Source organism: Sminthopsis crassicaudata, chromosome 5 (assembly GCF_048593235.1).
Source record: "Sminthopsis crassicaudata isolate SCR6 chromosome 5, ASM4859323v1, whole genome shotgun sequence".
In the NCBI taxonomy this organism is placed as follows: domain Eukaryota; kingdom Metazoa; phylum Chordata; class Mammalia; order Dasyuromorphia; family Dasyuridae; genus Sminthopsis; species Sminthopsis crassicaudata.
The window spans coordinates 305501843-305527250 of NC_133621.1; the positions used below are offsets into that span (position 1 = coordinate 305501843).

A 25408-nucleotide genomic window follows, 5' to 3' on the forward strand; every position below is an offset into this window, starting at 1 on the left:
GGACGGTGTAGGCCCGGGCGGCCCAGCTCTCGGCCCCTCAGTCTACAGCTCAGTAGTGTGGGCGGGCACAGAAAGCCGGGGGGGGGGGGGGGGGGGGGGGGGAGGGGGGGGTTTGTCCTCCGAGTCCAGCATGGTTTCCCGGAGGAGGCGGCGGGAGCTGGTGGGCTGAGGGGGGCAGGGGCAGTGCTGGCACGGCGCCCCTGGGAACAGAAGACTGGCAGTGAGGAAGTCTGGGCAGAGCCGCAGTGCCCGGAACAGGACTTTGCCCAGTCTGGAGACACTGGGGGGGACCGAGCAGCTCACACCCTAAATTCGGGCCCTTTGGGGGCAAACCTTTCCTGTGGAAAAAGGTGAGGAAAGGCTTCCTCGACCACGTGGTCCAGTGTTGTGCGCAGGACTAGCACAGTGATAGGACTAACAGGGTCACGTGGTTTGGAAACTCGCGCAGGCTCAGTACAATAGTAGCGCCTCCTGGATCACGTGCTCCGACATCCCGCCCGAGCTTAGTATAAAACCAGCTCCTCCTGGGTCACGTGGTTCCTCCCACCTCCCGTGGAGCGCGGGATTCAGGTGTAACGTCCCCAGCGTGCTGACGCCTTCGGCGTTTTACGCCATCAGTCTGCGCCCTTGCGGGGAGCTGCTCCATCCCGTCCGCGGCGGTGAGTCCGCTTTTCCGCCGGGGATTATGGGTCGGGGGCCGAGCTCCGGCGTCCTTAGCTCTTCTTCTATCGGGACCCCACCCCATTTCCCGGGGTGGCGCGGTCTCGGGGCCGCCCGCGCGAGCGGACCCTCCCCCCTCCCTGTTCACTCGTTCATTCATACTCGCGTTCGCTCCCTCGGCCGTCGCTGGTTCCCCTGTGCCGCGCGGCCAGACCCGGGGCCTCGGCTTCCCTTTCTCTAGAACGGGGCCCCTTCCAGCGCCCAGCCCGGGACCCTTCTACGGGCAGCGCCGGGGAGCCCGGCGGGGGAGCGGAGGGGGCGGGGCGGGGGCCGTGGCGCTGCCCCTTCCCACCCTTCTTCCCCTTCTCTCCCTACCGGGATGTACGGCCTCCCCCCCCCCTCCTCCCCCTTCTCCTCACCTTCCCCCGGCTTTCTATTCCCCTTTCTCCCCCCCTCCCGCCCCTCCTCGTCCCTCTCCTCTCTCGTTCCTTTTCCCTCCCCTCCCTCCTTGTGTTCCTCCTCGGCACAGCCAGCTTTCTGTTACAGTTCTGGAGGAGAAATTACTGGAAGGGAGGCCGTGGTGCCTCTTCTCTCCCCCTCCCCCGCTCCCCACCTCCTTCCCTCCCCCCCCCCCCCCCATGCTGGAACCTTCCCGCCCTGGTCTCTCCCTGTTTTCCCTGAGACTCCTGGCCTTTAGCAGTGACTAAATAGTGAACATGCCAGCTGGAAAAGCATTTTATTTTATTTTTTAAAGTTATTTAACAGGCCTTTATAAATCGTGTTGGGAGAGAAAAATCAGAGCAGAGCGAAAAACTGATATACATCCTTAGTTCCCTGGGTGCAGCCGGCATTGTCTGCCCAAGGTCTGCTGGGGTTCCGATCTCGCTGCGCAGAAGCCAGCCTTTCACCGGGACCCGGCACGTTGGCACGTTGTTGCTGTGTACGGCTGACTCCTGGTTCTGCTTGTTTCCCTCAGCATCAGCCCACGCAGATCTTTCCAGGCCTTTCTGAAATCAGCCGGTTCATCATTTTTTAAAGAGGGATAATATTCCCCCACCTTCATAGACCACAGCTTGTTTAGCCATTCCCCAGTTGATGGGCATCCACTCCCTTTTCTAATTCTTTGCTGCCACAGACCTTTTAGCACATGGGGTCCTTTTCCCTGCATTATGATTCCTTGGGATTCAGAGCCAGTAGAAACACTGCCGGGTCAAAGGGCGTGCACAGTTTTATAGCCCTTTGGGCAGAGTTCCAGATCGCTCTCCAGAATGGTCGGATCAGTTCACAACTCCACCAACAATGCATCAGTGTCCCGGTTTCCCCACATCCCCTCCACCATTCACCATTTTCCTGGAAAAGCATCTTAGCTGAACCAGAGATTCTCCGGCCCTGCCTTCTAGCACGCCTGCTTTAACCACGGCGGGCCCACCCTTTCTGCCGCTGGGCTGCCCGGTGCTTACGGGACCTGGGACTTAGGTCGGGGTTAGAAGAGTGAGTAATTGTCCGTTCTCTCGGTGTCTTTCGCAGGCCATGTAGGACGCGGAACTGGTGAAGTCTCGCCCGGGACGTGCCACGCCTGGGCGAGTGCTGGCTGCCCGTGGAGATGGCCAGCATCACCCAGCTGTTCAGTGAGCTGTGTGAGGCTCACCTGGGCCACGTGCCTCGGAAGGCCCACCGTGGCAGGCACGGCGCCAGCCTGCAGAGGGCCAAGCGGGGCCTAAAAAGGGTGCTCTATGATGCCCTTTTTGTGGACCTCTTTCAGGATGAGGGCCACAAGCCACCATCCCCTGGGGCCTCGCTTCCTGTGAAGAACAAAATCCTCATGCTGTCCTTCAACTTGCGGGTCGGGGGCCTGGGGCCTGATGCCGACAGGCTGGAGGAGCTAGTGGAGGGCTTGGAGGCGGCCCCTGCCCTCGGGCTGCCTCTGGCTGACGTCCGGGCTGTGCTGGACCTGTTGGTCCACCTGGCGGGGAGCGGCCCGCCGCTACTCCTCCCTCCCAAGCGAGACTATTTCCTGAATAACAGGCACGTGGGCAGGAACGTCAAGCATCGGGGCTACGATTACTATGATGTAAGCGTGTTCGAGGCCGACGCGCGCTTCCTGATCACCAGCCAGGAGCAGCAGTGCCGCGACGTGATTCAGAAGACGCTGCAGGTGATGGAGGCCGCGCCGGGCACCGGCCTGCCCTCCATCGGGCTGTTCGCCCAGAACTACCCCGGCGTGGACAGATTCGAGCGAGAGACCCACGGCTCGCTCTTCGGGGCCCTGGTGCACAGCCGCACCTACGACATGGACATCAAGCTGGACCTGCCGCCCGTCCCCGACAACGCCGACTTGTCCGGCATCGCCATCCAAGTAGGGGAGCCCGAGGTTTTCCCAGTGTCAGGGGCCCCAGAGAGCTCTTATCTGAGCTTTGTGCCCTTTCCACCCTGGTGCGCAAGTCTCCGTACCTGAGTACTCACTTAATAGAACTTCCCAGGGCTCTGAGCTTCGGAAGAGATGCTAGCCCACTTTGGGAGAGGGGATACCTCACTCAGGGCTCCCTTTTCAGTCATTAAACACTTAAGCACCTACTGTGTGCCAGGCACTATGCTAAGCATCAGGGATACAAAAAGAGGTTTAAAAAAATGGCACCTGCTCTCAGGGTCTTACAGTTCAATAGGGGAGACAAGCAAACAGATACACAAAGTAGCCATTTACTGGATAAATAGGAAATAATTCACAAAGAGAAGGCACTGGGATTAAGAGGGGCTGGGAAAGGTGGCATCCCAGGTTCGTCCCTCTTGTACCTTTTGCCAATGAAAACAAAAAATTATTAAGGCCAGGCACGGTGCCAAGGGCTGGGGCTGCAGAGAGGAAGCTGAGCCATTCCCCTGCCCTCAGAGAGCGCCCAGGGAGTTCTGAGGCTCGTGGTGCTCTCTGGCTGACCTTTGTGCCCATCTCCTGACAGGCTCTTAGTGGCTCCAGCTCCGCCCTTGGGTGCTGCCCCTGGGCCTTGCCACCTCGTTCTCTGCAGTGACCCCTGCCGGCCATGGCTTTGGAGAATATCTTTTTTGGGGGTGGGCAATTGGGTTTAAGGGACATAGCTAGTAAGTCCAGAACTCAGCCCCTTCTGACTTCAGGGCTGTCCCGTAAGTGCCCTGGAAACTTCCTTTGGGAGTTTATTTTTGGAGATTCGGATGGTCCTGGTAGCTCCCAGTCTTGAGGGCTTCCGAGTAGAAGGTACCACGTGTGTATTGGGGTGGGGAGCTCCATCTTGCACATCCCTCTGGCCAGCCCCATTTGCAGTCAGGGTTCTCTGAGGCTCAAAGTGATCACAAACACTGATTGATGTGGCCTTCTGGAGCTGATAGGATCTTGTATGTGGACGTAGAATTGAGAAGGCAGAAAAAGGAGTAGGCTGTGACTCTGAGAGGGCCCCGCCATGGATCTAGCCAGAAGCCCCCCCTCCATTTTACAGAAAGGCCCAAGGATGATGTTGTTCCTCTTGCTGATCTGCAGGTTCCTCAGAGTATTGATCAGTCGGAAGATGAAGGGTTCCAATCAGCATCAAATCTGACTCCCGATTCCCAGTCGGAACCCAGCATGACCCCAGACATCGACCTCTGGGATGCTGCGCTTAATTACGAGCCCAGCAAACGCAGGTGTTGGGAGAGAATTGGCTGGTAGGTAGGATGCCATCTGGGTTGGGCGCAGTGCAGAGGGCCCAAGCTGGGCAGAGGGGACCGGGCTCCAGCCCAAGGCGGGCCTGCTGCCATCAGTGAAGCTTGTATCAGGACAGGCACAAGACAGAAATGTCCCTGGTGCTATCAGCCTGGCTGCCCAGTTCTGGGTTCTGAGGGTAACCCACAGAAGGAGTCATAGCAGATCGAAAAGATCAGCAACCTCCAGAAACTGGGAGCCTGAGTCCCATTTTACAGATGAGATCAGAGTTTGGGGCAGGGAGGTGGCTTAATCAGGGTCACACAGCTGATAGGTGTCAGAGGCAGGATCTGAGGCCTTGAGGGCTCTTATCTTAGAGCCAGGAGCAGGGGCTGGACATGTCCCCATCTGGATCAGCCCCAAACTACCATCCTACCAGGCCTCTCATTTACTTTTCTGAGCTAAGAAACTGAATCCCAGTAGGGCCCCTTCCTCCCTATGGACTCAGCTCCTTCCTGGGATGGCTCCTGCCTCAGTGGGGCAAGGACACATGATGACTACAACTTTAAAAAAGTGATCCTTCGGACCAGGGACTTACTTGGCTGTTCTAATGTTCTCTCTTGCACCTAGTGTGGTGCATTGCCCAGAGCAGGTGCCCCAGAAACATTTGGGGAATTGAAATAGTTTTTTTCATTTAAAATTTTCACATCTAAATATTTTTTTTTTTTAAATCACGAACTTACTCATCATCAAGCAAGAGTTGCTCAGTCTAGAAAGCACAGAGAAGATGGTTGTATATGAAAGTGTAAACTTTTGATATGTAGTTTTTTTGTGTCAAGGTATGTTACATTGAAATCAATAATAACAGAATTGTTAATGTATGAAGTTGAGCTTTAGAAAGTGCTTCCTTATAATGAGCTGAGTCTGCCTCCACCTAGCTCTACGGCTTGGCCATAGGAGCCTTCCTCCTCAGGCAGGGTGCACGTGACCGAAGGGCAGGGAGCGCCCAGAAGGCATCCTGACCCTCAGCAATTGCTCCGTGGCTCTGGGCATCATCTCTCTGAGCCTCGGCTCCCTCTGTGTAAACTGGGGGCAATGATACTCGTCCTGCCTGTCTCGAAGGGTTGTTGCTGGGAAAGTGCTGGAGAACTGAGCTAACTAACCGTGACGTTATTGTTTAACGGAATGCTCATCAGACCTTCAAGGAATGGTCACAGCCTTCTTCCTGCGACTCTTTCCCAGGCAGTGCGTCCACTTCTTTTAGTGAGCTGATCCTTCTCTGGCTTTGTTTTAAGGCTTCTTCTCTTTTCTGCATGCGGTCATTTGATATGTGCTCCAGGCTGGAGCCCCTGCCTGCTTTGCTCAGGGGCCACAGCTAGAGATTGCTTCAGGGTCCAGGCAGGCTGGGCCCCTTCTCAGCTCCTCTTGAACTCATGGATCTTTTCCACATCATCTGTGTTAAGTCCAGTCTCCTCATGTTATACTTGTATACTTAGTTTTTTGAACCTAAATTCTGAATTTCATAATTAACCCTTGTCAAATTTAATGAGCATTTTCTCTCATTTTCTTTCTCTTCTCAGCTAACCAAATTTTATCATATTGATCTTTAAATTGTGAATAGCTGGACCTGCACAAAGCAAGCCCAGAGACGGGTTTTAGAGTTCAAGTAGCACTTTAATTAATCACTTTTGGGGTGAGGAATATACTTTGCAAACTAGAAGTTCTGGGCATGAGACCTCCAGTTGTTGCAGGAAAGATAGAGAGATTTTATACACGAATTGAATTAGATTTTTTTTTTTCCTTTGATTTCACTGCCCATATGGCATGGTCTTACTCCATTTTCATCTATTACTTGCTAAACTTAGAAAGTTAATTAGGTGACGTTCCTTATAATGAAGTAGCAATATGATTAATCACTTTTGGGGTGAGGAATATACTAGAATAAACTAGAAGTTCTGGGCATGAGAACTCCAGTTGTTGAAGGAAAGATAGAGAGATTTTATACACAAATTCTAAGTGGGAAGGGAGGGGAAAGGTGAATTATAATACAGTCATTCCCAAGGTTTGAATATTTCTCACATTAAGCTCACAAATGGAAATGAATACAACAATTCTTGGATTGTTTCGTTTCTTGAGGGCCATTCGTGACCAATCCTTCCCCAGGGTACAGAACAGAGTCTTGTGATGGGAACAGTTTTCTGTAGTTCTAGATTCACTTCACTTAAGGTACATAGGTACAGTATAATACCAGAATGTAGCTGTTACTGGAATGATTGATCATTTTAAGCTGCATTGTGAGTTTTTGACTCCCAAGCCAGAAAAGGCAGCTCTGTGAAACCTAAATTATTGATTTATTTACATATAATACAAATGTATGTGGAAGTTTTTGACAACCCCATAACAGCAGTATGGCAAGCTGGCGGCCAGACCCCCAAGCCAAACAGGCAGTGACCGTGGCCTGGGGCTGGTCAGGTCTGGGGGCACTGGGTTTGGTTCTAGATTTTTTGGACATATAAGCAGACCACATATCAAATGGAATCAGGATGAGAAGAGCCTTTGACATGGCCTTCGAGTGAAAAGACCCAGGTTCCAGTTATTAATCTCCCACTTCCTAACTTTTCCTCAGTTTCCTTATTTCTTAATGTGAAGGTTGAACTAGATGCTTGCTTGGGTTACTTGAGCCAGCTCTGAGTTTCTGTGGTTCTGCCTCCTTTGAAAGATGCCTTTCCTCACAGAAAATGAAATAGGACCCTCCTGGCCACTGACACAGGCTGTCTCTGCTGGCTCTTTCCGGCTCTGGTCCTAGAGCTCTCGGTCCCAGCAGACGCTCACCCTCTCCCCTTGGGGCTTGTGGTAACTAATGGACAAATGGGGCTGGCGCGGAGGTGACCTTCCTTCTCGGTGTTTCCCACATAGTCCGCCTGGGAATAAAGAAGAGCCATACCTCACGGAGGCTGGGAGGGAGGCCTTTGACATGTTTTACCGCCTCCGGGAAGGGGAGCTGCAACTTCTGCACAGCAGCCTGCTCCAGCTGCCGCCCCTGTTCCTTATGAAGGAGAGGGAACTGGTCAAAGACGTCCTGAATGTCCTCATTGGAGTGGTGTCGGCCACCTTTTCTCTCAGTCAGGTGAATCCCGGCTCCCTCTGGGGAGGGTCCTGTGCTTTGGTCCTGAGGAGGCCTGGGGCGGGGGGCAAGTTCTGGGTGTTTCCTGGGATTCACAACTTCAGTCAGAGGCCTGGGTGGGGGCGTCTCTTAGAGCTGCTGTGAATAAGGCTGTGCCGAAAGGCCTGCTGTACCCTCTAGGTGGACCATAGCTGGAGCAGCAGCTGGATCTGGGCCAGGAAGGGCACTGGCCACTAGGCAGGGCAGGGCAGTTGGACCAGCAGGGGCGCTTTATTTTTAATTTAATTTTTTTCCTTTGAGCACCATAGGAGCAGCATCACTTCCACATAGGGGAAGTAGAGCCACCATCCAGGTGATGCTGCAAGTCACTTTTAGTTATAGAAATTGCTTTTTAAAATGCACAATTCATCTCATTGCTTTCAAGGCCTTCTGATTTTTTATGTGCTTTTGAAAGTGTACCCCTGCCCTTCTTTCTCTTGGGGTCAGGAGGTCTCACCCAGCTGGCCTGTTCTGCATCTCTCCCCTTCAAAGAGTAAAAGCACAGCTGATGCTGTCTGAGGTTATCCTGAAGGAAACAAGGGCACATCCTGGAGAAGAAACCAAATGTTTTGGGGAGGTGGTGGCGGGGATTCCTGATGAGGAGAGGCTGAGCCAGGTGGTTTCTGAAGCCCCTGTCTGGGGTCTGAAATTCTGTTTTTGATCTTGTTTTTTATTGTTTCAGCTTTTAGAAGTGCTTTTATTCCGAATTTAATTTCTTTGGGTTTTCTCTGGATACTTGTGGTGTCCTGAGGGGTCGGGCAGGGTGGGCTGAGGAACATTCAGGAAGGTTCTTTTAGGGAGGCTCCGGCTGGATGGTGCAATAAGTGGAGTCAGTCAGGAAGACCTGGACCCCATGCCCAGCCTCAGTTGACTCCCCTGTAAAGCTCGCTGGCCCAAAGCTCCCTTCCAGCTCTGGGTCCCCACTCTCTTGAGGATTTTCCCAAGCTATTTGAGGAAGCAGGGCACTTCCTCCCATTAAAGGCCCATAACCTCTGCCTGCCCAGGCCAGCCAGGTGTTCGAGGTGAAGCAGGGCATCTACGTGTCGGGAACATCTCCGCAGAACATGAGCAGCCTCCTGTCTGAGGTCGCCGAGTACGGCACACACTACACCCGCCTCAGCCGCTTCTCCTTGCAGCCTGTCCTGGATTCTTCCTACAGCAAGGGCCTCGTGTTCCAGGTGGGCTCGCCAAGCTCCCAGCCCAGGGGGGCTGGCTCTGGGGGGCGGTGTGCTCATACTGGGGAGACTCGGGGCAGCTGACAGGTCCCCACTGGGTGCGCTGCCTTTTCCGGGCCCCAGGCCGGGGAGTGTTGGAGACCCCCCTTCATCACTGAGCAGGGAGCCTCTCCTACCCCCAGGTCATGCAGGTTTTGGAGTGGCAGCTGGAAAACCTTGGGGGCGTCAGATTGGTTTGAGAACAGTCTTCTCAGTGTTTGTGCCTCACCCTGGATGAGGCAGGTTTTGTTATTATTCCTCCCGGCCTCCCAGTGGTTCATACCTGTTTCTTTGCTCAGGCTTTTACAAGTGGCCTTCGGAAGTACCTGCAGTATTACCGAGCCTGTGTTCTCTCCACGCCACCCACCTTGAGCCTGCTGACCATCAGCTTTCTTTTCAAGAAACTGGGGCGCCAGTTAAGGTGAACGTCTCCTTGTGCCGGGCCAGAGAGAGGTGGGGTTGGGGGAGATGTCTCTCTGCTCCTGTAGGTGCCGGCCTGGGAATGAGCTGGGAGGACATTGAGGTGGGCCTGGACGGTTTCCAAACCAGATCTTCCCCTGGTAGAGCTGGGCTGCTTCCCCCACTTTTCCCAGGGCACCTTGAATTGTGTCCTGATGCTGTGGGCATTTGTAACTGGCTGCTGGGCTGTGACCCAGGACACGGCGTTGCCCTTTTGGCATCTGGCTGTCTACTCTGTAAAAAGGGATGTAGAGCCGATGTGTTCTGATAGTCTCTGATCACTTATGCCAGTCTGGTGTGGTGCCCTGGCAGCCTGGCAAAGCCCTTTACCTGCAGTCTCAGTGGTCAGTGAAGTCATCCTGAGCAGTGTCCCAGGTGTCCCCTAGCCACTAGCCAGTCCATGCGGAGCTCTGGGGTCTGAGACTATGGGGGTGGGGCTGGGCAGCAGAGTCCTCTACCGAGTCAAGGAGCCTTTGGTGCAGATGATGTGGGGGCTGGGAGCCCAGGCTTCCTGGCCTGCTGCTGTGCCTTGGGGCCCACTGCATTGGTGGGCTGTCTAGCTCTGAGATCACTGAGGACAGAGCTCACTTACAGGTGACCTTAGAGGCAGAGGAAGGGAAGGGACTTGGCCGGGCCCTGCCTGAGCCCACTCCTCCCTTCCTATGTGCAGGGGGGCCTCATCCCGCCCCCCTTGCCCAGGCCTCCGGGATTGACATGGCCTTTTCTCCCTCAGGTATTTGGCCGAGCTCTGTGGTGTGGGTGCTGCTGTTCCCGGACTCAGCGAGGGTGGGGCTGGGTCCTCCTTCCCGACCGTGAGTGCTCTTCTAAGTCCTCCTTCCGAGCTCTCCCCCCCTGGGGTGCATGCCAGCCTGCTGGTTTCTGTGGTTCTTGGCTGGGCAGCGAAGGGGGAGGCTGGAGGGGCCCTGCTTCCTGACCCCCGCCAGCTGTCAGCTGCTTGCTTCTTCATACCCGTCCGGGACTGGAGCAGTGTCTGCTTCCCTCTGCAGGGCGTGAAGCTGCTGTCCTACCTGTACCAGGAAGCCCTGGATAACTGCAGCAATGAACATTATCCTGTCCTGCTGTCGCTGCTGAAGGCCAGCTGCGAGCCCTACACTAGGTGAGGCCCCCAGCTCACCCAGGCCTGGCAGCTCCCTTCTCTCACAGGGCACAAGGACCCTGCGGAGCAGAGGAGGAAACTGAGCCGGTCACATAGGAAGGGCCGCAGTTTGGGCCCAGACCCCCTCCAGCAGTTCTGGCCAGTGCATGAACCCATAGCTTCTCATCTCAGCAGGGCCGGGCAGCCTGAGAAGAAACAGGGTGGGAGAGGCAGGCCCCTTCCCCGCCTCTGTCCTCCTCCTTATCCTCTCCCTCTCCCCTCACTGTCTTCCCTCCCCCCCAATCTCCTTCCCCCCCCATCTTCCCCTTCCCCTCTCTCTTCTTTCCCTCCTCTTCTTCCTTTTCCTCCTCCCTTTTCTCTTTTCCCTCTTCTTCCCTTTTATAAAGACATTATTTTTTTTAATGTGCATTTAGGAATTTCTTTGTGTTCTACATTCTCTCTCTCTCTCCAGCTCCTTTTTCACTCCCTGAGAAGGCAAGCAACACGATACCTATCTTACATGTGAGGGTGGGCAAGACTTACTTTCACATTAGCCGTGTTGCAAAAAAATGAGGAAAAATAAGACAGTAAAAAAACTCTGCTTCGATCTGTATTCAGCCTCCATCCGTTTGTCCTCTGGAGGTCTTTCATCATGAGTCCTTAGTACTGTTGACAGTAGCGAAATCATTCGCAGTCGAATGTACGGTATGGTTATTTTTATATACAATGAAGCAACTACGTGTCAGAGCTTGGAGTCCAGAAGACCTGAGTTCAAATTCGGCCTCAGACATTTAACTAGCAGACATTAAACCCCACAGGTTTATCCACGACTGGGTATACAGTGGCGTGTTCCGTGACGTCTATGGCGAGTTCATGATCCAAGTAAATGAAGAATATCTCAGCTGCCGAGGTGTGTGAACTAGCTTCAGGATGTGTGCACGTATGTGGGGAGGCCACGGGGCTGCCCCATATCAGAAGCCAGATTGGGGTTTGTGTGCACGGGGGGACAGTTATCCTTCAGGTCCTGGGGAGAGGGGACAGAACATGCATGGGGAGGGCAGGGCAAGGGCACACGGGGGGACAGTTGGTGGTGCTCATGCTTTGGTTAGGACAGCCAGGAGAGCTGAGGAGACCTTCGGCAGTACCCGGTGGGTACTACTAGGGCGTAGTCCTAATCTCCAGAAGTGTGCCTGTGTGTGGGTGCCATCCTTTAATTTAGGAGGGCTATTGGCAGGCTGTGGAGCATTTGTGGAGGCAGCTCCAAAGACGAAGGTTTTAGGGACCAAGCTGTCATAGGCCCAGCAGAGGTGTCGGGCTGTTAGATTTGGAGAGATGCTGTCCTAGGGAAGAGGGCTTAATCCAAGGAAAACTTCCCAGTGAGCCCGAGTGGGCTGCCCTGGCAGATAGGAGGTGCCCCATTATTAATAGCTTGAAGTGGAGGCCACAAGCTGGGGGGGGTCACGGCCTTCTTGAGGAAGGCCTGTCCATTCCTCATGGAAGCAATGACCCCGACCCCCAAGTTCTCTGGTACTTTGATTCCGCTCACATGTGGGCTCTTGATGGGCGGGCACCTTCTTCAGCAGTGGGTTCTCCTTGGGATGCCCGTGTGCCACGCTGTTGTCCAGCTCATGTGTCTGACCATACCCATCTTGTAGATAAGTTTTACTGGACGCACGGCTATGTGCTCATTTCCAAGGAGGTGGAGGACTGTGTCCCTGTGTTCCTGAAGCACGTCGCCAATGACGTCTACGTCTGTGGCAAGACCATCAACTTGCTGAAACTGTGCTGTCCCCAGGTGAATAGCTGAGGGGCAGCAGGGATTCCCCACAGGCCCCAGCCAGGGGCTGCTCCTGCCTGTCCTGCCCAGATATGCCTACCACAGAGGTTCTGGGGCTCTCCGGAGGCTTCAGCCCAGGACACTCACTGGGCGCCACTGTCGCTGGATGCCAGGAGATCTGGCCTGGGTGCCCAGTAGCTTGGAGTGGTTCCATTTCTGGGCTTTGATTTAAGTGGATGAACCAAACTGGAAGGGCCCAGAAAAAGCTACCACAAGGAGGATAAAAGAGAGGAGGGTTAAAGAATGATTATTTAGCCAGAAAAGATAGAGGCAGAGATCAGGAAATGGTCCTCAGGAGCCGCTGGCTGCAGAGGCAGTTATCCCAGATTGACATGAGACGGGCGGGCATATGGCGTCACAGGATGCTCAGATGCAGACAGTGGGCTGGTGAGGTGGGAGGGAAATGTGAGCATGGCTAGGCCAGGTGGGCCTCGTGACCTCCCAGGGACCTTCCTGGCCCAGCCAGTCCTGGACTCCCTGGTACCCCAGGAAAGGTCCTCCTGTCCGAAGCGATGTTCCCCTTTCCTGGCTCAGCTGTGCCTTCCCCTGGCAGTGCCCTGGGCTTGCTCCTGAGCAGCAGTGGGTTTGAGTGAGCCGGCCCTGCACGGCAGCAGGGAGGCTGCAGGTAATGGTGCTCTCTCCCCATTCAGCATTACATCTGTTGGTCCGACATCCCCGTGCCCCGGATCTCAGTCATCTTCTCCTTGGAGGAGCTGAAGGAGATTGAGAAGGACTGCGCTGTGTATGTGGGGCGCATGGAGAGGCTGGCCCGCCACAGTGCTGTGAGCAAGGAGGAGAAGGTGAGCCAGGGCTCTGGGTTTCTGCCCTCAGACCGTAGGAGGGAGTCTGGCCCCCCTCCTCCAGGAACTCTGACCCCTGGCAAAGGGGCCCTATGGCAGGCTCAGGTGACTCCAATGTGTGTTGGGCCCTCCCAGAGAAAGAGAGGCCTTGTCCTGAGCCTTTGTCTACGGAGTCCCTGCAGCCTCGCCTTTGAGAAGTTGCCTTCAGAGATGCTGGGCTGACTCATAAGCCCTGGCTTCAAGTCCTGCCTTTATTTCCCTGTTATGTGGTCTTGAAGCAGTTACTTAATTGCTCCAAGCCTTAGGTTCCCTATCTACAAACTGGATTTGAAAAAGCCTTGCCCTCCTTACTTCCCAGGGATGCAGGATGGGTGTCTCGGGCTTGGGGCGACGCAAGACAGCCTGTGATTCATCAGAGATTGGCCCTGACAGGCCTAGGTGGAGAATGCCTCTACTAGCGGGAGAGTAGAGGGCAGTGCCTTCTTCTCTGGGCCTGAAGCTCTGTGGGCAGGGTAGAGGCCAGGGAGAGGGGCACATGGAAGGTTCTTTACTTAGCTCAATGGCCTGGGGGGTCACACTGCCAGCTAAATGCTGAGCAACTGGGACGGGGCTCAGAAGGTCCCCTGAGCTTCTTTGGTCCATTCCTAAACCGCAGGCCCAGGGACCGCGTATGGCACTGACCCAAGATTTAGGCACTTTGAGGAACCGCTGTGGTGCGGATTTCTGTGTGGTTCTGTGGCCAAGGTATTTGCCTGTCTGTGAAATGGGATTACTGGGAAAATTTCTCCCTCTAGGATTGCTTATAGGTATGATAGAAAACTGAAATTTAAAATGAACATAAAGTATTTTACAGGCCAATGATATGCCACAAAGTCTTGCAAATTCAAGGCAGTATTTGAATAGTGTTTGATTGCTAATGTTCAGAACTGGCAAACTGTCCCCCATTTGGGAAGAGTTAAAAGAGTGGAAATGGATGACCCTGGAAAAACAGGATTGTCGGTGATCGATGGGGCAAGGGAGGGGTCGTGAGGGAGTTGAGAAGCTTTTTTGGAGAGGTCCCCATTCCTGGGTACACAAAATAACTTTGCAAAGTGATAGCTGAGTCCAGATGTGTGCAGATGGTTGGGGGGGGGGAAGGGTGATGGGTGCAGATGGAGTCTGGAGCTGCCAAGGGACTGGCAGGCAGGTGGCCCTGTCTGGTGAGGGCATCTGGGCCAGAGGCTTCCTGGAGGAAAGGGGATTTGAGCTGGCTTTGGAAGCAACAGCAGAGAGCCATGTGGGAGGGAGATGTCAGGGGGCAATAACCAGGGCAGGTTTTGTGGTGAGGAGGCTTCTGGAGGGGTCAGATGAGCCATCTGTGGGACTGAGCCTGGAACAGGTCAGAAAGGGCTGGCCAAGGACCTCAAAGGCACCAATCACTCACCTTGTTTCCTGCCTTTCAGAAATTGCGGATGGAGATTGCCAAGCAAGAATTAATTGTGCATGCCCGGGACACGGCTTCCCGAGTGCTGAAGGCCTTGAATGGTATGCTCTGCTTCCCTGCTCCCCTTTACCATTTGTGCACCAGGAAGGGTCCTGGACTTTATGGAACAATTCAGTTTGCTCAGGATCTTCTCTAACAGAATCGTTCCTTTTCTGAACAGATCGACACATGTCTGAAAGGATGGCCTTGGATGCCAAGAAACGAGAGCAGTTCCAGAAACTGAAAGAGCAGTTTCTGAAGGATCAGGAGGTGGGTCCGCTGTCTTAGGAAGTGTCTTTGGGGTGCAAACTGCAGGCTGTCTCGGGTCACTCAGTGCCAACATGTGTTGCTGTAGCGTCGCCTGGCAGCCAAGCAGGAGGAGATTGATGATGACTTCAGCTACGCCCGTGAGCTGCGCGAGAGAGAGAAGAGACTGAAAGCGCTGGAGGAGGAACTGGAGCGGAAGGCAAGGTATGCTCTCCAACAGCTCAGGCCTGTTGGCAACAGAGTCTTTCAGGCCACAAGCCTCCCTGGGCCTGCCTGGCCCCATACTCTGTTTTCCCAAAAGGTTCATATCAGTTTTCAATTTTTAAAATTTTTCATTTTTTTCATCTTTTCAAAATACAAACATTTTTGTTTATCTTTTTATATATACATTACAAAAACATTTTTAGTTCCAAATTCTCTCCCTCTTTCCAGCCCTGTTTCCACCCATTGAGAAGGCAAACAGTAGGATGCCCATTATACATGTGAAGTGAAGCAAAACATATTTCTAAATTAGCCATATTGCTAAAAAATAAACCAAAAAAATCTAAACCTAACCAAGAAAAGGCAAGAAAAATAAATTAAGCATTCAGAAGTCATCAGTTATCTCTCTGGAGGTGGAGAACTTTTTGTATCACTGAATCCTTTGGAATTGTTTCATATCATTATCTTGATTGGAGTAGCCATTTTGTACAATGTTGCTGTTATTGTGTACCTTTTTCTTCTGGTTTACAATGTTGCTGTTATTGGGTACAATGTTCTCCTGGTTCTATTCACTTTGCATTAGTTTGTGTTAATCTTTCCAGGTTTTGCTGAGTTGTTTTAATTTGTATTTCTCTAATAGTGATTTAGAGTAGCCATTTCTTTAACAACTGGTCATTGTACAATGTTGCTGTTATTGGGTACAATGTTCCCCTGGTTCTATTCACTTTGCATTAGTTTATGTTAGTCTTTCCAGGTTTTGCTGAGTTGTTTTAATTTGTATTTCTCTAGTAGTGATTTAGAGTAGCCATTTCTTTAACAACTGGTCATTATACAATGTTGCTGTTATTGGGTACAATGTTCCCCTGGATTTATTCACTTTGCATTATGTTAGTCTTGCCAGGTTTTTCTGAGTTGTTTTAATTTGTATTTCTCTACTAGTGGTTTAGAGCATTCTCTAATAGTGATTTAGAGTAGCCATTTCTTTAATAATTAGTCATGGTACCCTGTTGCTTTATTGTGTACAATGTTGCCCTGGTTCTATTCACTTTGCATTAGTTCATGTTAGTCTTTCCAGGTTTTTCTGAGTTTGTTTTAATTTGTATTTCTCTAAGAGTGATTTAGAGCATTTAGAGCATTCCCTAATAGTGATTTAGAGTAGCCATTTCTTTAATAATTGATCATCGCACAGTGTTGCTGTTATTGTGTACAATGTTCTCCTGGTTCTGTTTTGCTTTGCTTTGCATTGGTTCATGTAAGTCTTTGCAGGTTTTTCTGAGTTGTTTTAATTTGTATTTCTCTAATAGTGATTTAGAGCATTTAGAGCATTCCCTAATAGTGATTTAGAGTAGCCATTTCTTTAATAATTGATCATTGTACAGTGTTGCTGTTATTGTGTACCATGTTCCCCTGGTTCTGTTCACTTTGCATTAGTTTATGTTAGTCTTTCCAGGTTTTTCTGAGTTGTTTTAATTTGTATTTCTCTAAGAGTGATTTAGAGCATTTAGAGCATTCTCTGATAATGATTTAGAGTAGCCATTTCTTTAATAATTGGTCGCTAGTATGAACCAATGCAAAGTGAATAGAACAGCAGCTGCTGTGTTGCTGCTGTTCCATTCACTTTGCATTGGTTCATGCTAATCTTTCTAGGTTTTTCTGAGTTGTTTTCATTTGTATTTCTCTAATAGTGATTTAGAACTTCTTTTGGTAGCTTTGATTTCTGTTCTGAAAGTTGGCTATTCATATCCTCTGACAATTGGGGGATAGCTTTTATTTTTATGAATTTGGTTTTGTTCCTTCAGTATATTTGAGAAATGAGGCCTTTTTCAGATTAACTTGCTGTAAGACTTTTTCCCACTTTTCTGCTTCCTTCTAATTTTGTCTATTTGTGCAAAAATGTTTTTAATTTCATGTGATCACAATTACCAATTTTATTTCCTTCTTTCTCTTTCTTGCTCATAAACCCTTCTCTTATCCACAGACCTGCTAAGTACATTTTTAAACCTAATTTTCTTATTATATCATTATGTCTAACTCATTTATCTTTTTAGACCTTATCTTGGGATATGGTATGAGATATAAATCTATGCCTAGTTTCTGCCAAACTCCTTTCTAGTTTTCCCAGCAATTTTTGTCAAAAGGTAAGTTTTTGCTCCAAAAGCTTAGATCAGGGGTTCTCAATGTACGGCCTGAGGGCCAGATGCGGCTGGCTGAAGACTAAGTTTATGTGGCTGGGCGGGTTATGGCCAGTGGGCTGTGGGGCAGGACAGAGTGTGAGTTTTTGTTTTTACTATAGTCTGACCCTCCAACAGTCTGAGGGACAGTGAACTGGCCCCCTATTTAAAAAGTTTGAGGACCACTGGCTTAGATCTTTCTTTGGGTTATCAAACCCTAGATTACTCTGGTCATTTGCTATTTTATATTATATACCTAATCTATTCCAGTGATCTGCCATTCTGTTTCTTAGTAAGTACCAGATTGTTTTGTGATTACTACTTTGTAATATTATTTGAAGAGTGGTATTGTTAGGCTACCTTCCTTCACATTTCCCTTGATTATTCTTCTCCTTTTGTTCTTCAGATGAATTGTGGTGTTATTATTTTTTTTTTCTAGTACCTCTAAATAATTCTTTGGTAGTTTGATTAGAATGGCACTGAGTAAGTAAATCAACTTAACTAGAATTGTACATTGGCTCAGTCTGCTCATGAGTAATAGGTATTTTTCCAGTTGTTTAACTCTCTCTCTATTTGTGTGAGAGTGTTTTGTAGTTGTGTTCATAGTGTTCTTTTGTGTGTCTTGACAGGTAAAATCCTAAGTAATTTATATTGATTGCAGTTTATTTTAAATGGAATTTCTTTTATTTATTTATTTTTTTAGTTTTGAGTTTCAAATCCTATCCTTCCCTTTCCCTATTTCTGAAATGGTAAGCAGTGTGATAGAGGTTATACATGTGTAATCATGTCAAACTTTTCCATGTGAGTCATTTTTGTGCAAGAAGACTTAAATGAAAAAGAAAAATGAAGGAAGTGAGGGAAAAAACATGTCTCAATCCGTATTCAAACATCAGGTCTTTCTCTGGAGGCGGATAGCACTTTTCATCAGGAATTCTTTGGAGTTGTTTTGGATCGTTTGATCTTAGCTGAGAACAGCTAAATCATTGTCAGTCACAAAAAGAGTTACTCTAGATATTTTTGTACAAATTCGTTGGACTTTCTCCCCACATCTGGCCAGACCAGTAGATACCCACTATTCTGTAGAAGGCACGGGCTTTTTGGAAATATGTTATTTTCTAAGTCAGTTACTAGGGATTGACCTGAAGCAGGAGAAAATGCACTTTGGACTTTGGCTCGGAAGACTGAATGAAGGCTTATGGCTGGGAACTTAGAAAGTGAATGCTATCTCCAGGAAAGGCCGCATGAACCAGTAGAGATTTTTCCTTTTTGTGCATTGCTTAAGCACTTATGATGTGCTTAGCACTGTGCTAGGTTATGGGGTTCCCAAAGGCCAAAATGTTCCTGGCTTTCTGCCTGTCTCCTTATTGTCAGCACCAAGGCTGTTTTGCCTCAACAGCCCTGAATGTTATTATAAATGGAGCCTTGCTTGAATATTATGCCAGGTCCCTGTCCCTTTCATTCATTGAATGTTTCCTGATGTATCTGAGGATTTGTTTTTTGTTCTTTGCCAAGGCAATTGGGGTTAAGTGATTTGCCCAGGGTCACACAGCTAGGAAGTGTTAAGTGTCTGAGGCCAGATTTGAACTCAGGTCCTCCTGACTTCAGGGATGGTGCTCTGTCTACTGCACCACCTAGCTGCCCCTATCTGAGGGATTTGTGGATGAAAAAGTGCCTAGTATGAACCAGGAGGTAAATCCCCCAGCCTCGTGTCTGGACTGCAGAAGAAATCCTTCCTCCAAGTCTGAGGCCTGTCGGTCCTACCTTAATGGTGACTCCTCATGCACTGAGCGATACTCGGACCCATTACCTCCGACTTCCCTGTGGCAGTTTTGGAGCCACCATAGACTGAGGAGGAAGGAGAGTTGGTTAGAATAGAAGTTCGAGACCTTTGAAGGGCTTCATTCAGATTTTTAAAAAATGTGGATAGTCATCAGCAAACACGATTGATTCTCTATAGAAGAAAAGATGCAAAAATGGAAGGTTATTTTTGAAAGTGATTCTAACAAGTCATATGCCGGTAGATAAATGGTCAAAGGAAATGAATATTCAGTTTTCAGAGGAAAGCAAAGTTTCTATAATCAATGAAAAACTGCTCTAATTCACTATGAATTAGAGAAGTGCAAATTAAAACAACTCTGTGGTGGATGGCTGATGTGACAGAAAAGGAAAAGGATAAATGTTGGTGGGACTGTGGAATAATTGGGATACTGCGGCATTGTTGGTGGAGTTGTGAACTGTTCCAGCCATTCTGGAGAGCAGTTTGGAACTACCTCCAAAGTATGTGTATACCCTTTGAGCCAGTCATACCCTTACTAGGTCTGTCTCTCACAGGAATCAAAGAAAAGGAAAAAGGATCTATATATATGAAAATATTAATTGGATCTCCCTTTTTTTTTTTTAAGCTTTTTATTTTCAAAACACATACATGGATAATTTGTCAACATTAACCCTTGCATAGTCTTGTGTTTCAGCTTTTCCCCTCCTTTCCCCCACCCCTAGATGGCAAGCAATCCAATATATATTATACACGTGAAAATATATGTTAAATCCAATGTGTATAAATATATTTACACAATTCTCTTGTCACACGAGAAAAATCAGATCCAAAAGGAAAGAAAATGAGTAAGAAAACAAAATGCAAGCGAACAACATCAAACAAGGATTGCGTCTCTTTTTGTGATGGCAAGGAACTGGAAACTGAGGGGCCGCCCATCAATTGGGGGATGTCTGAATAATTAGTTGTGCTATTAGAAATGAAGAACAGGATGATTTCAGAAAATCTGGAAAAATTTATATGAACTGCTACAAAACGAAGTAAACAGAAGCAGAAGAACATGATACACAGTAAGAGCAACATTGTATGTACCGTGATCAACTGGGAATGACTTAGCTCTTCTCAGCAATACAATGTTTCGAGATGGTTTGGAAGGATTCAGGAAGAAAAGTACAAAATTCCTCCATAGAAAGAACTGAGGGAGACTGAATGCAGATCAAAGCAAACTAGTGTTACTTTGTTTTTTTTGTGTGTGTGGGTTTTATTTTTGTTTTTGTTTTTGGTCTGTGTTGTCTTTCTTGGCATGACTGATACAGAAATCTGTGTTACCTGATTTTGTGTGAATTACCTATAGCAAACTGCTTTAAATCTTAAAGGGAGAGGAGGTGAGGGAGGGGGAGAATTTAGAAGTCAGGATTTTAAAAAATGAAGGTTAAAATTTGTCTTTACATGTACTTGGGGGAAAATATTATTTTTAAAAAAGAAAGTGACTTAGTCTAGAGCTTGGGGTTCATAACTTCCCAGCCCTTCCTGCCTGGATCCCCTCCTGCCCTTTGGAGGATTTGTTTGATGTGTCTTTGATGCTCTGCTCTTGGTGGGGTGGGGCATCTCTCCCCTCCCCCCATCCCAATACATGTTCTTGAGGCCGCACAGAGCCTCGGGACTGCGCTTTCTTGTGTGGGGATGCCTCCCACCAGACCCGTCTCTATGTCTGCTCTGTCCCTGCAGGCAGGACCTAATTGACCATTACAGCAAGTTGTCTGAGGAGGCCGCTCGCCGCGAGCAGCGGGCTCTCTGGAAGATCCGGAGGCACAAGCTGGAGACGGCCCGGCTGAGCTTTTTCTTGGAAGACCAGAAACGCATCCAGGTAGCGTCAGCTCGGACACCTGGAGGGTCATGTATAGTCACCAAAGGAGGGTCAGTCCCAGCTGGTGACCACAGGCAAGTCCTGTGACCTCTCTCAACCCCAGTCTCTTCATCTGTAAAATGGGCATAATGATACCCATCCTGTTTATCTTGTAGGGCTGTTGTGAAGAAATCCCCCAAGGAGGCAGTCAGTTATTAAGTGCCTGCTCCCATGTGATGGGCACTAAGTTGGGTGCCCCTGTCCGTGATAAGCTTCCACTCTGTTCTGGCTGCAGATGAGAATCTGAAAAGAGGCCCAAGCCAGCAAATCAGCGGGTCGCTTGCCTGGCTGCATTTGTGCCAGATCCTGGGCTGGGCACTGGGGAAATGGTTTACGGGCTCCTGGAGGGATAAACAGTGTGGGCCCGCCACCAAGTGTGAACGGCTATCCGTGCCTGTTGTATATTTGGAGCAAAGACCCAAGGCCTGGAAGAGAGTGCTCGGTAAACCTACACGTGCTAGAAAGCATCGGCCTTTCACTGATGAGCACATTGCTGTGCTCTGTTCTGAATTTCAGGAGATGCTTCAAAATGTCTCTGAAGGAAAGTTCAGGGAGAAGCTTGACATCCTCCCCAGTGTCCGTCCTCCTGGTCACATGGCTGCCTCTGGAGGAGAACCCGGGGTCCAGGTGAGCCCCCAGCCTTGGGCCTGGTCATCTGAAGCCCTCTCGCGATAGGGAGCTTGTCCCCATTCCCTTCTTGGATCACAGATCCCAGCTCTAGTCCTCTGCTCCCCAGCCTGCCCCACACCAGCGTGAGCTCTCTGTGTGCAGCCTGGAAGAGTGTACGTGGTGCTGACCCACACTGAGGGGGCTTCGGTCTCTGCTGTCAGGGATGACTGACCCCCGGCCTTTATTGTCAGGTTCCTGTTCCCCCCTACCCCACTGTCATGGTACTGCCAGCTTCACTGAGATAAGAAGTGAAGCGTGAGCATCAAGGATGGACTCAGTGATGGCAAGCAGCCCTCCCGAGCTTTGAGTTCAGGCCTGGCGATGGGCAGATGGGAATAGGAGGCTCTCACCCTGAGAGGCTGCGGGGGGCCTGTGGGATCCCAGCCACTCATGAACGTGGCCTGGGAAGTCTTAGCCTGGCGTGCGTGGGTCTGAACATGAGCTCAGGTTCGCTCCATTCGTGTCTGGGCCTTTCCTCTGTCTCGTCCCAATCTCCCACGCCACCCTGCTCACACCTTCAGCTCCTGTCTCTATTCCAGGCTGAGCAGTGCTCAGAGAATGGCGAGGATGCGCAGGGACCGCCGCACTCAGTAGGCGCCTGGACAGTGGAGCAGATGGAGCCTAAGAAGGAGAGCTTAGAGAAGGCAGGCCCTGAAAAGGTGGATCCAGAGGAGGTGGGCCCAGAGAAGGGCCTGGAGAAGGTGGGCCACACCCTGGAGCCCAAGCTGCCTGGCTCCAGCCTGGACATGGACGATTTCCTGCCCAGGCCCCTCCCAGAGCAGCTGCCCACTGCCTCGGGCTCCCCAGCCCTGCTGGAAGCAGCGCTGCAGACTATCTCCTCAGACCTGCCCCCTACAGCTCTCAGGGGGGCGGTGGACCAGGAGGGCGGCCCACAGCAGCTCTATGACTTCAACACCATCCTCCGCTCTGCGGCCACGGCCGAGGCCCATGCCGACGGAGTGCCCCCGGCACCTGGGGACATGCGCCACCGACCCCGCTGGAACCTCCACGGCCATGCCTCAGACTCTAGCATCCAGCTGGGAGAGTCGGTCCCAGAGCCGCCGGCCCCCCCCAACACGAGGGCCAGGTGGAATGTCCATGGCCACGTCTCTGCCTCCCACATCAAGATGGGCGAGTACACTGCTGATGTGGAGGCAGCCCCACCCCGAGGAAGCGCCCACGGCCATGTGTCAGACAGCAGCATCCCCCTGGGGGCCTATGTGTCAGAAGTGGTCTCTGCTCGGCCCCGCTGGAACCTCCATGGCCACGCCTCTCAGTCCCACCTAAAATTGGGCGACCTCACCCTGGAGGCCGAGGACCCCCGGCCACAGGGCAGCGCCTTTGGCCACGTTTCGAAGTCCAGCCTTCAGCTGGGCCAGAGGGACACCCCCCCTTCTCCCAAGCCCTTACCCAAGCAGATGGTCCCTGCTGCTGCCACCTCCACCATGCAGTGGTTCCTGTACAACAGGGAGCTGGGCTGCCCGGTCCCAGATCAGCCTCCGCAGAGGGGCGAAGTGCCCCAGACCTCGGCTTCAGCTGCTGAAGCCACAGAGCCAGGACAGGAGCTTATCCCACAGATGGCAGGGGAAGCTGAGGAGAGACTGGCCGTGGAGGCAGAGGAGAGGCCGGCTGTTGGTAGGCATCCCGCATTTGTTCACCTCACCTGATTCTGGGGCATTCAAACTGTTAAGGAAGCCATGGTTGACAACTCTCCAGGGCCTGGTTTCCTTCTCCTGGGGGTTGTTGCCCCAGCCAGCCTACTCTGTTCTCTGCCTATAAAGGACTGGCCTGGTTTGCTCGTGAAGCCCCCAGGGCAAAATTGGGTTGGGGGAACCAGGGGCACAGAGGCCACCCTGAGGCTCCCCAGCAGTTCAGGTGCCAGGGGATCTCCTCTCCCCTCTCGGTGCCAGGACTGCCCACTGGCAAGTAGGCCTCTCATACACCCAGGGTCCTGGTATTGGGGGGCACAGAGAGGAAACAGACCCAGCAAAGCCTGGAGACGGCTGAGGAGAGGCTATTGGTGGGGGAACCAAATCTGGGAGTGCTGGACGCTGAGGGTGAGGAAGGGGAAGGACGTCCTGAGCGTGGCGGCCTCATTTGGCTTTTCCAGGTTCTGACGTAACAAGCGACGAGAGTGGGGATGTCTCCCCAAACCAGCCTCCCGGACCACAGGTAAGGGGGGACCAAAGCCCGAGCCACAGCCAGCCGGGAGCAGGGACTCTGAGTTAGCTTTGGCTCCGCCCTCCCCTCTCCCCCATGTCCCATATTCCCTGGGCCAGGCCCTCAGTGATTCTTTATCTGCCCCTAGGCAAGTATCTCTCCTCACTCCAACCCTGTTCCTGTCTCTGGGGAAGGGTCTTCCCCCCTGCAGCCCAGAGGCCCACATAGTAACAACCTTGGCCTGGGCCGGTTCCTTGTACTTCCTGGAAGGTGACTCTGCTCTGGCACTGAGGGCCCGAGTGCCAATCCTGGGGTGGGCGCAGGCTGGCTGGCAGGGTCCCCCAAGAGAGGCCCACGGCCACAGCAGCGGGGTTCCGCTTTGACGTTTTCCCAAAGAAAGAAGCAGAAGCCCCGACCACGGCCCCCAGCCCCGAGGAGGCAAAGAATGGAGCCACAGGCTGTGCCCGAGAGCAGGCCTACCTGAAAGCTTTGTCTGACCAATACTGCCTCGAGAAGTACCAGGACAGCTACGGCCTGATGTGTGAGTGAGCCTGGGCTGGGCCAGGGGCTGCAGGACGGGCCTTGGAGCACCCTAGGCCTGCGGACACAGCTGAGTCTTTGGGTTCCCTCCCCTGCAGCGGAGCCTCCAGTGTCCCACCTCCTGCGCCACATCATTCCCAGACCCTTCTCCTTCCCCATGGATCCCCGAGGGCCCACAGCGACTGACGAGACTTCGGTGCAGCTGAGTGAGCTCCTGACCCTCCCCGTGCTCATGAAGCACTCCATCACGGCGCCGCTGGTTTCTCAGTACGTGTCTGCCTGATCCCTGGAGGCTGAGCGGTGGGCCTTGCTGGGCAGAAGCTATGTGGGGAGAGGCTTCCCCCAGGGGTCAGGGAGAATTCCATAGGAGCTCTGGCTGTCTGAGCTTGTATGGTAGTGAGCGCCTAGTCCTTGGAGCAGAGAAGGGGCGGGGGGTCTGAGGCCCCAACGTCTGGGCCACAGCCCTGCCCTTGCGTCTGAAGGCCGGGCTCGGCCTTGACCGTAGCATGCTTCTCCCCGCAGCGTGTCCCTGGTGAACAAGGCAGTGGTTGATTACTTTTTTGTGGAGCTCAGCCTAGAAAAGCACTTTGAAGCCCTGAGGCACTTTCTACTCATGGAGGATGGCGAGTTTGCTCAGTCTCTCAGTGACCTGCTCTTTGAGAAGGTGGGGGGCTGGCCTGCGCACTATATGGGGCCCAGAGGGATCGCAGCGGGAGGGGCCTGAGGACAGCTGTTGGGGGAGGGGATGGGGTCCTGACCAAGCCCTTGAGAGCAAGAGCCTGTTGCGGAGGGACCAAGAGTCCAGCCCAGGGCAGGCCTAGGGAGGTGGAGGGCCTACCTAAGGGACACTGGGCCTCCCAGCCATGGGACCCTGGGGCACGGGATAACTCGGCCCTCAGCTCTAGGAAGGGGCTCAGGAGCCGCTGACACAGAGAACAGGTCTTGAGCTCTGCCCCTCTGGTGGGGAGGCTTTAGGGTTATTGAAGATTGGCTGCTGTTGGTCTGGCTCTCTCTGCTAATGGGGGCAGTAATTGTCCTTCCCTGCAGGCTACCTTGTGGGCAGTCAGATATACCTAGTGGGCACAGCCCCCTTATGGCGGCCCGTGCCAGGTGCCACATCTCAGCTTGTCTCTTGCAGCTGGGCTCTGGGCAGACCCCTGGGGAGTTCCTGAACCCTCTGGTGCTCAACTCTTTCCTCACCAAAGCCCTGCAGTACAGCCTGCATGGGGACACCAAGCTGGCTGCCAACCTTTCCTTTGCCCTCAAGTACCTGCCAGAAGTGTTCACCGCCAATGCACCCGACGCCCTGAGCTGCCTCGAGCTGAGGTACAAGGTACATGGTGGCACTCCTGTTCTTACATCCCCTCCTTCCTCTTCATTTCCGAG

General features: G+C 51.8%; 1 protein-coding gene across 4 annotated transcripts in view; it reads left to right on the top strand.

The window, feature by feature from the left end:
- The first annotated feature begins 560 nt into the window (after nt 1-560).
- Nucleotides 561-25408, top strand: part of TUBGCP6 (tubulin gamma complex component 6) — a 28957-nt gene continuing 4109 nt past the window's right edge. For 3 of the 4 annotated variants that reach the window (XM_074272001.1, XM_074272002.1, XM_074272003.1), the window contains exons 1-22: nt 561-659; nt 2188-3016; nt 4163-4326; nt 7220-7430; nt 8471-8644; nt 8980-9101; nt 9873-9951; nt 10147-10256; nt 11054-11145; nt 11891-12030; nt 12723-12872; nt 14315-14396; nt 14516-14604; nt 14690-14805; nt 20476-20614; nt 21170-21280; nt 21862-22957; nt 23433-23494; nt 23879-24023; nt 24121-24289; nt 24545-24686; nt 25161-25355. In XM_074272001.1, coding sequence (XP_074128102.1) covers nt 2264-3016; nt 4163-4326; nt 7220-7430; nt 8471-8644; nt 8980-9101; nt 9873-9951; nt 10147-10256; nt 11054-11145; nt 11891-12030; nt 12723-12872; nt 14315-14396; nt 14516-14604; nt 14690-14805; nt 20476-20614; nt 21170-21280; nt 21862-22957; nt 23433-23494; nt 23879-24023; nt 24121-24289; nt 24545-24686; nt 25161-25355 — 4341 coding nt within the window. In that variant the 5' untranslated portion in view covers nt 561-659; nt 2188-2263. The remainder of the gene's footprint in view (nt 660-2187; nt 3017-4162; nt 4327-7219; nt 7431-8470; nt 8645-8979; nt 9102-9872; nt 9952-10146; nt 10257-11053; nt 11146-11890; nt 12031-12722; nt 12873-14314; nt 14397-14515; nt 14605-14689; nt 14806-20475; nt 20615-21169; nt 21281-21861; nt 22958-23432; nt 23495-23878; nt 24024-24120; nt 24290-24544; nt 24687-25160; nt 25356-25408) is intronic. The other variant, XR_012482869.1, reaches the window with a different exon arrangement.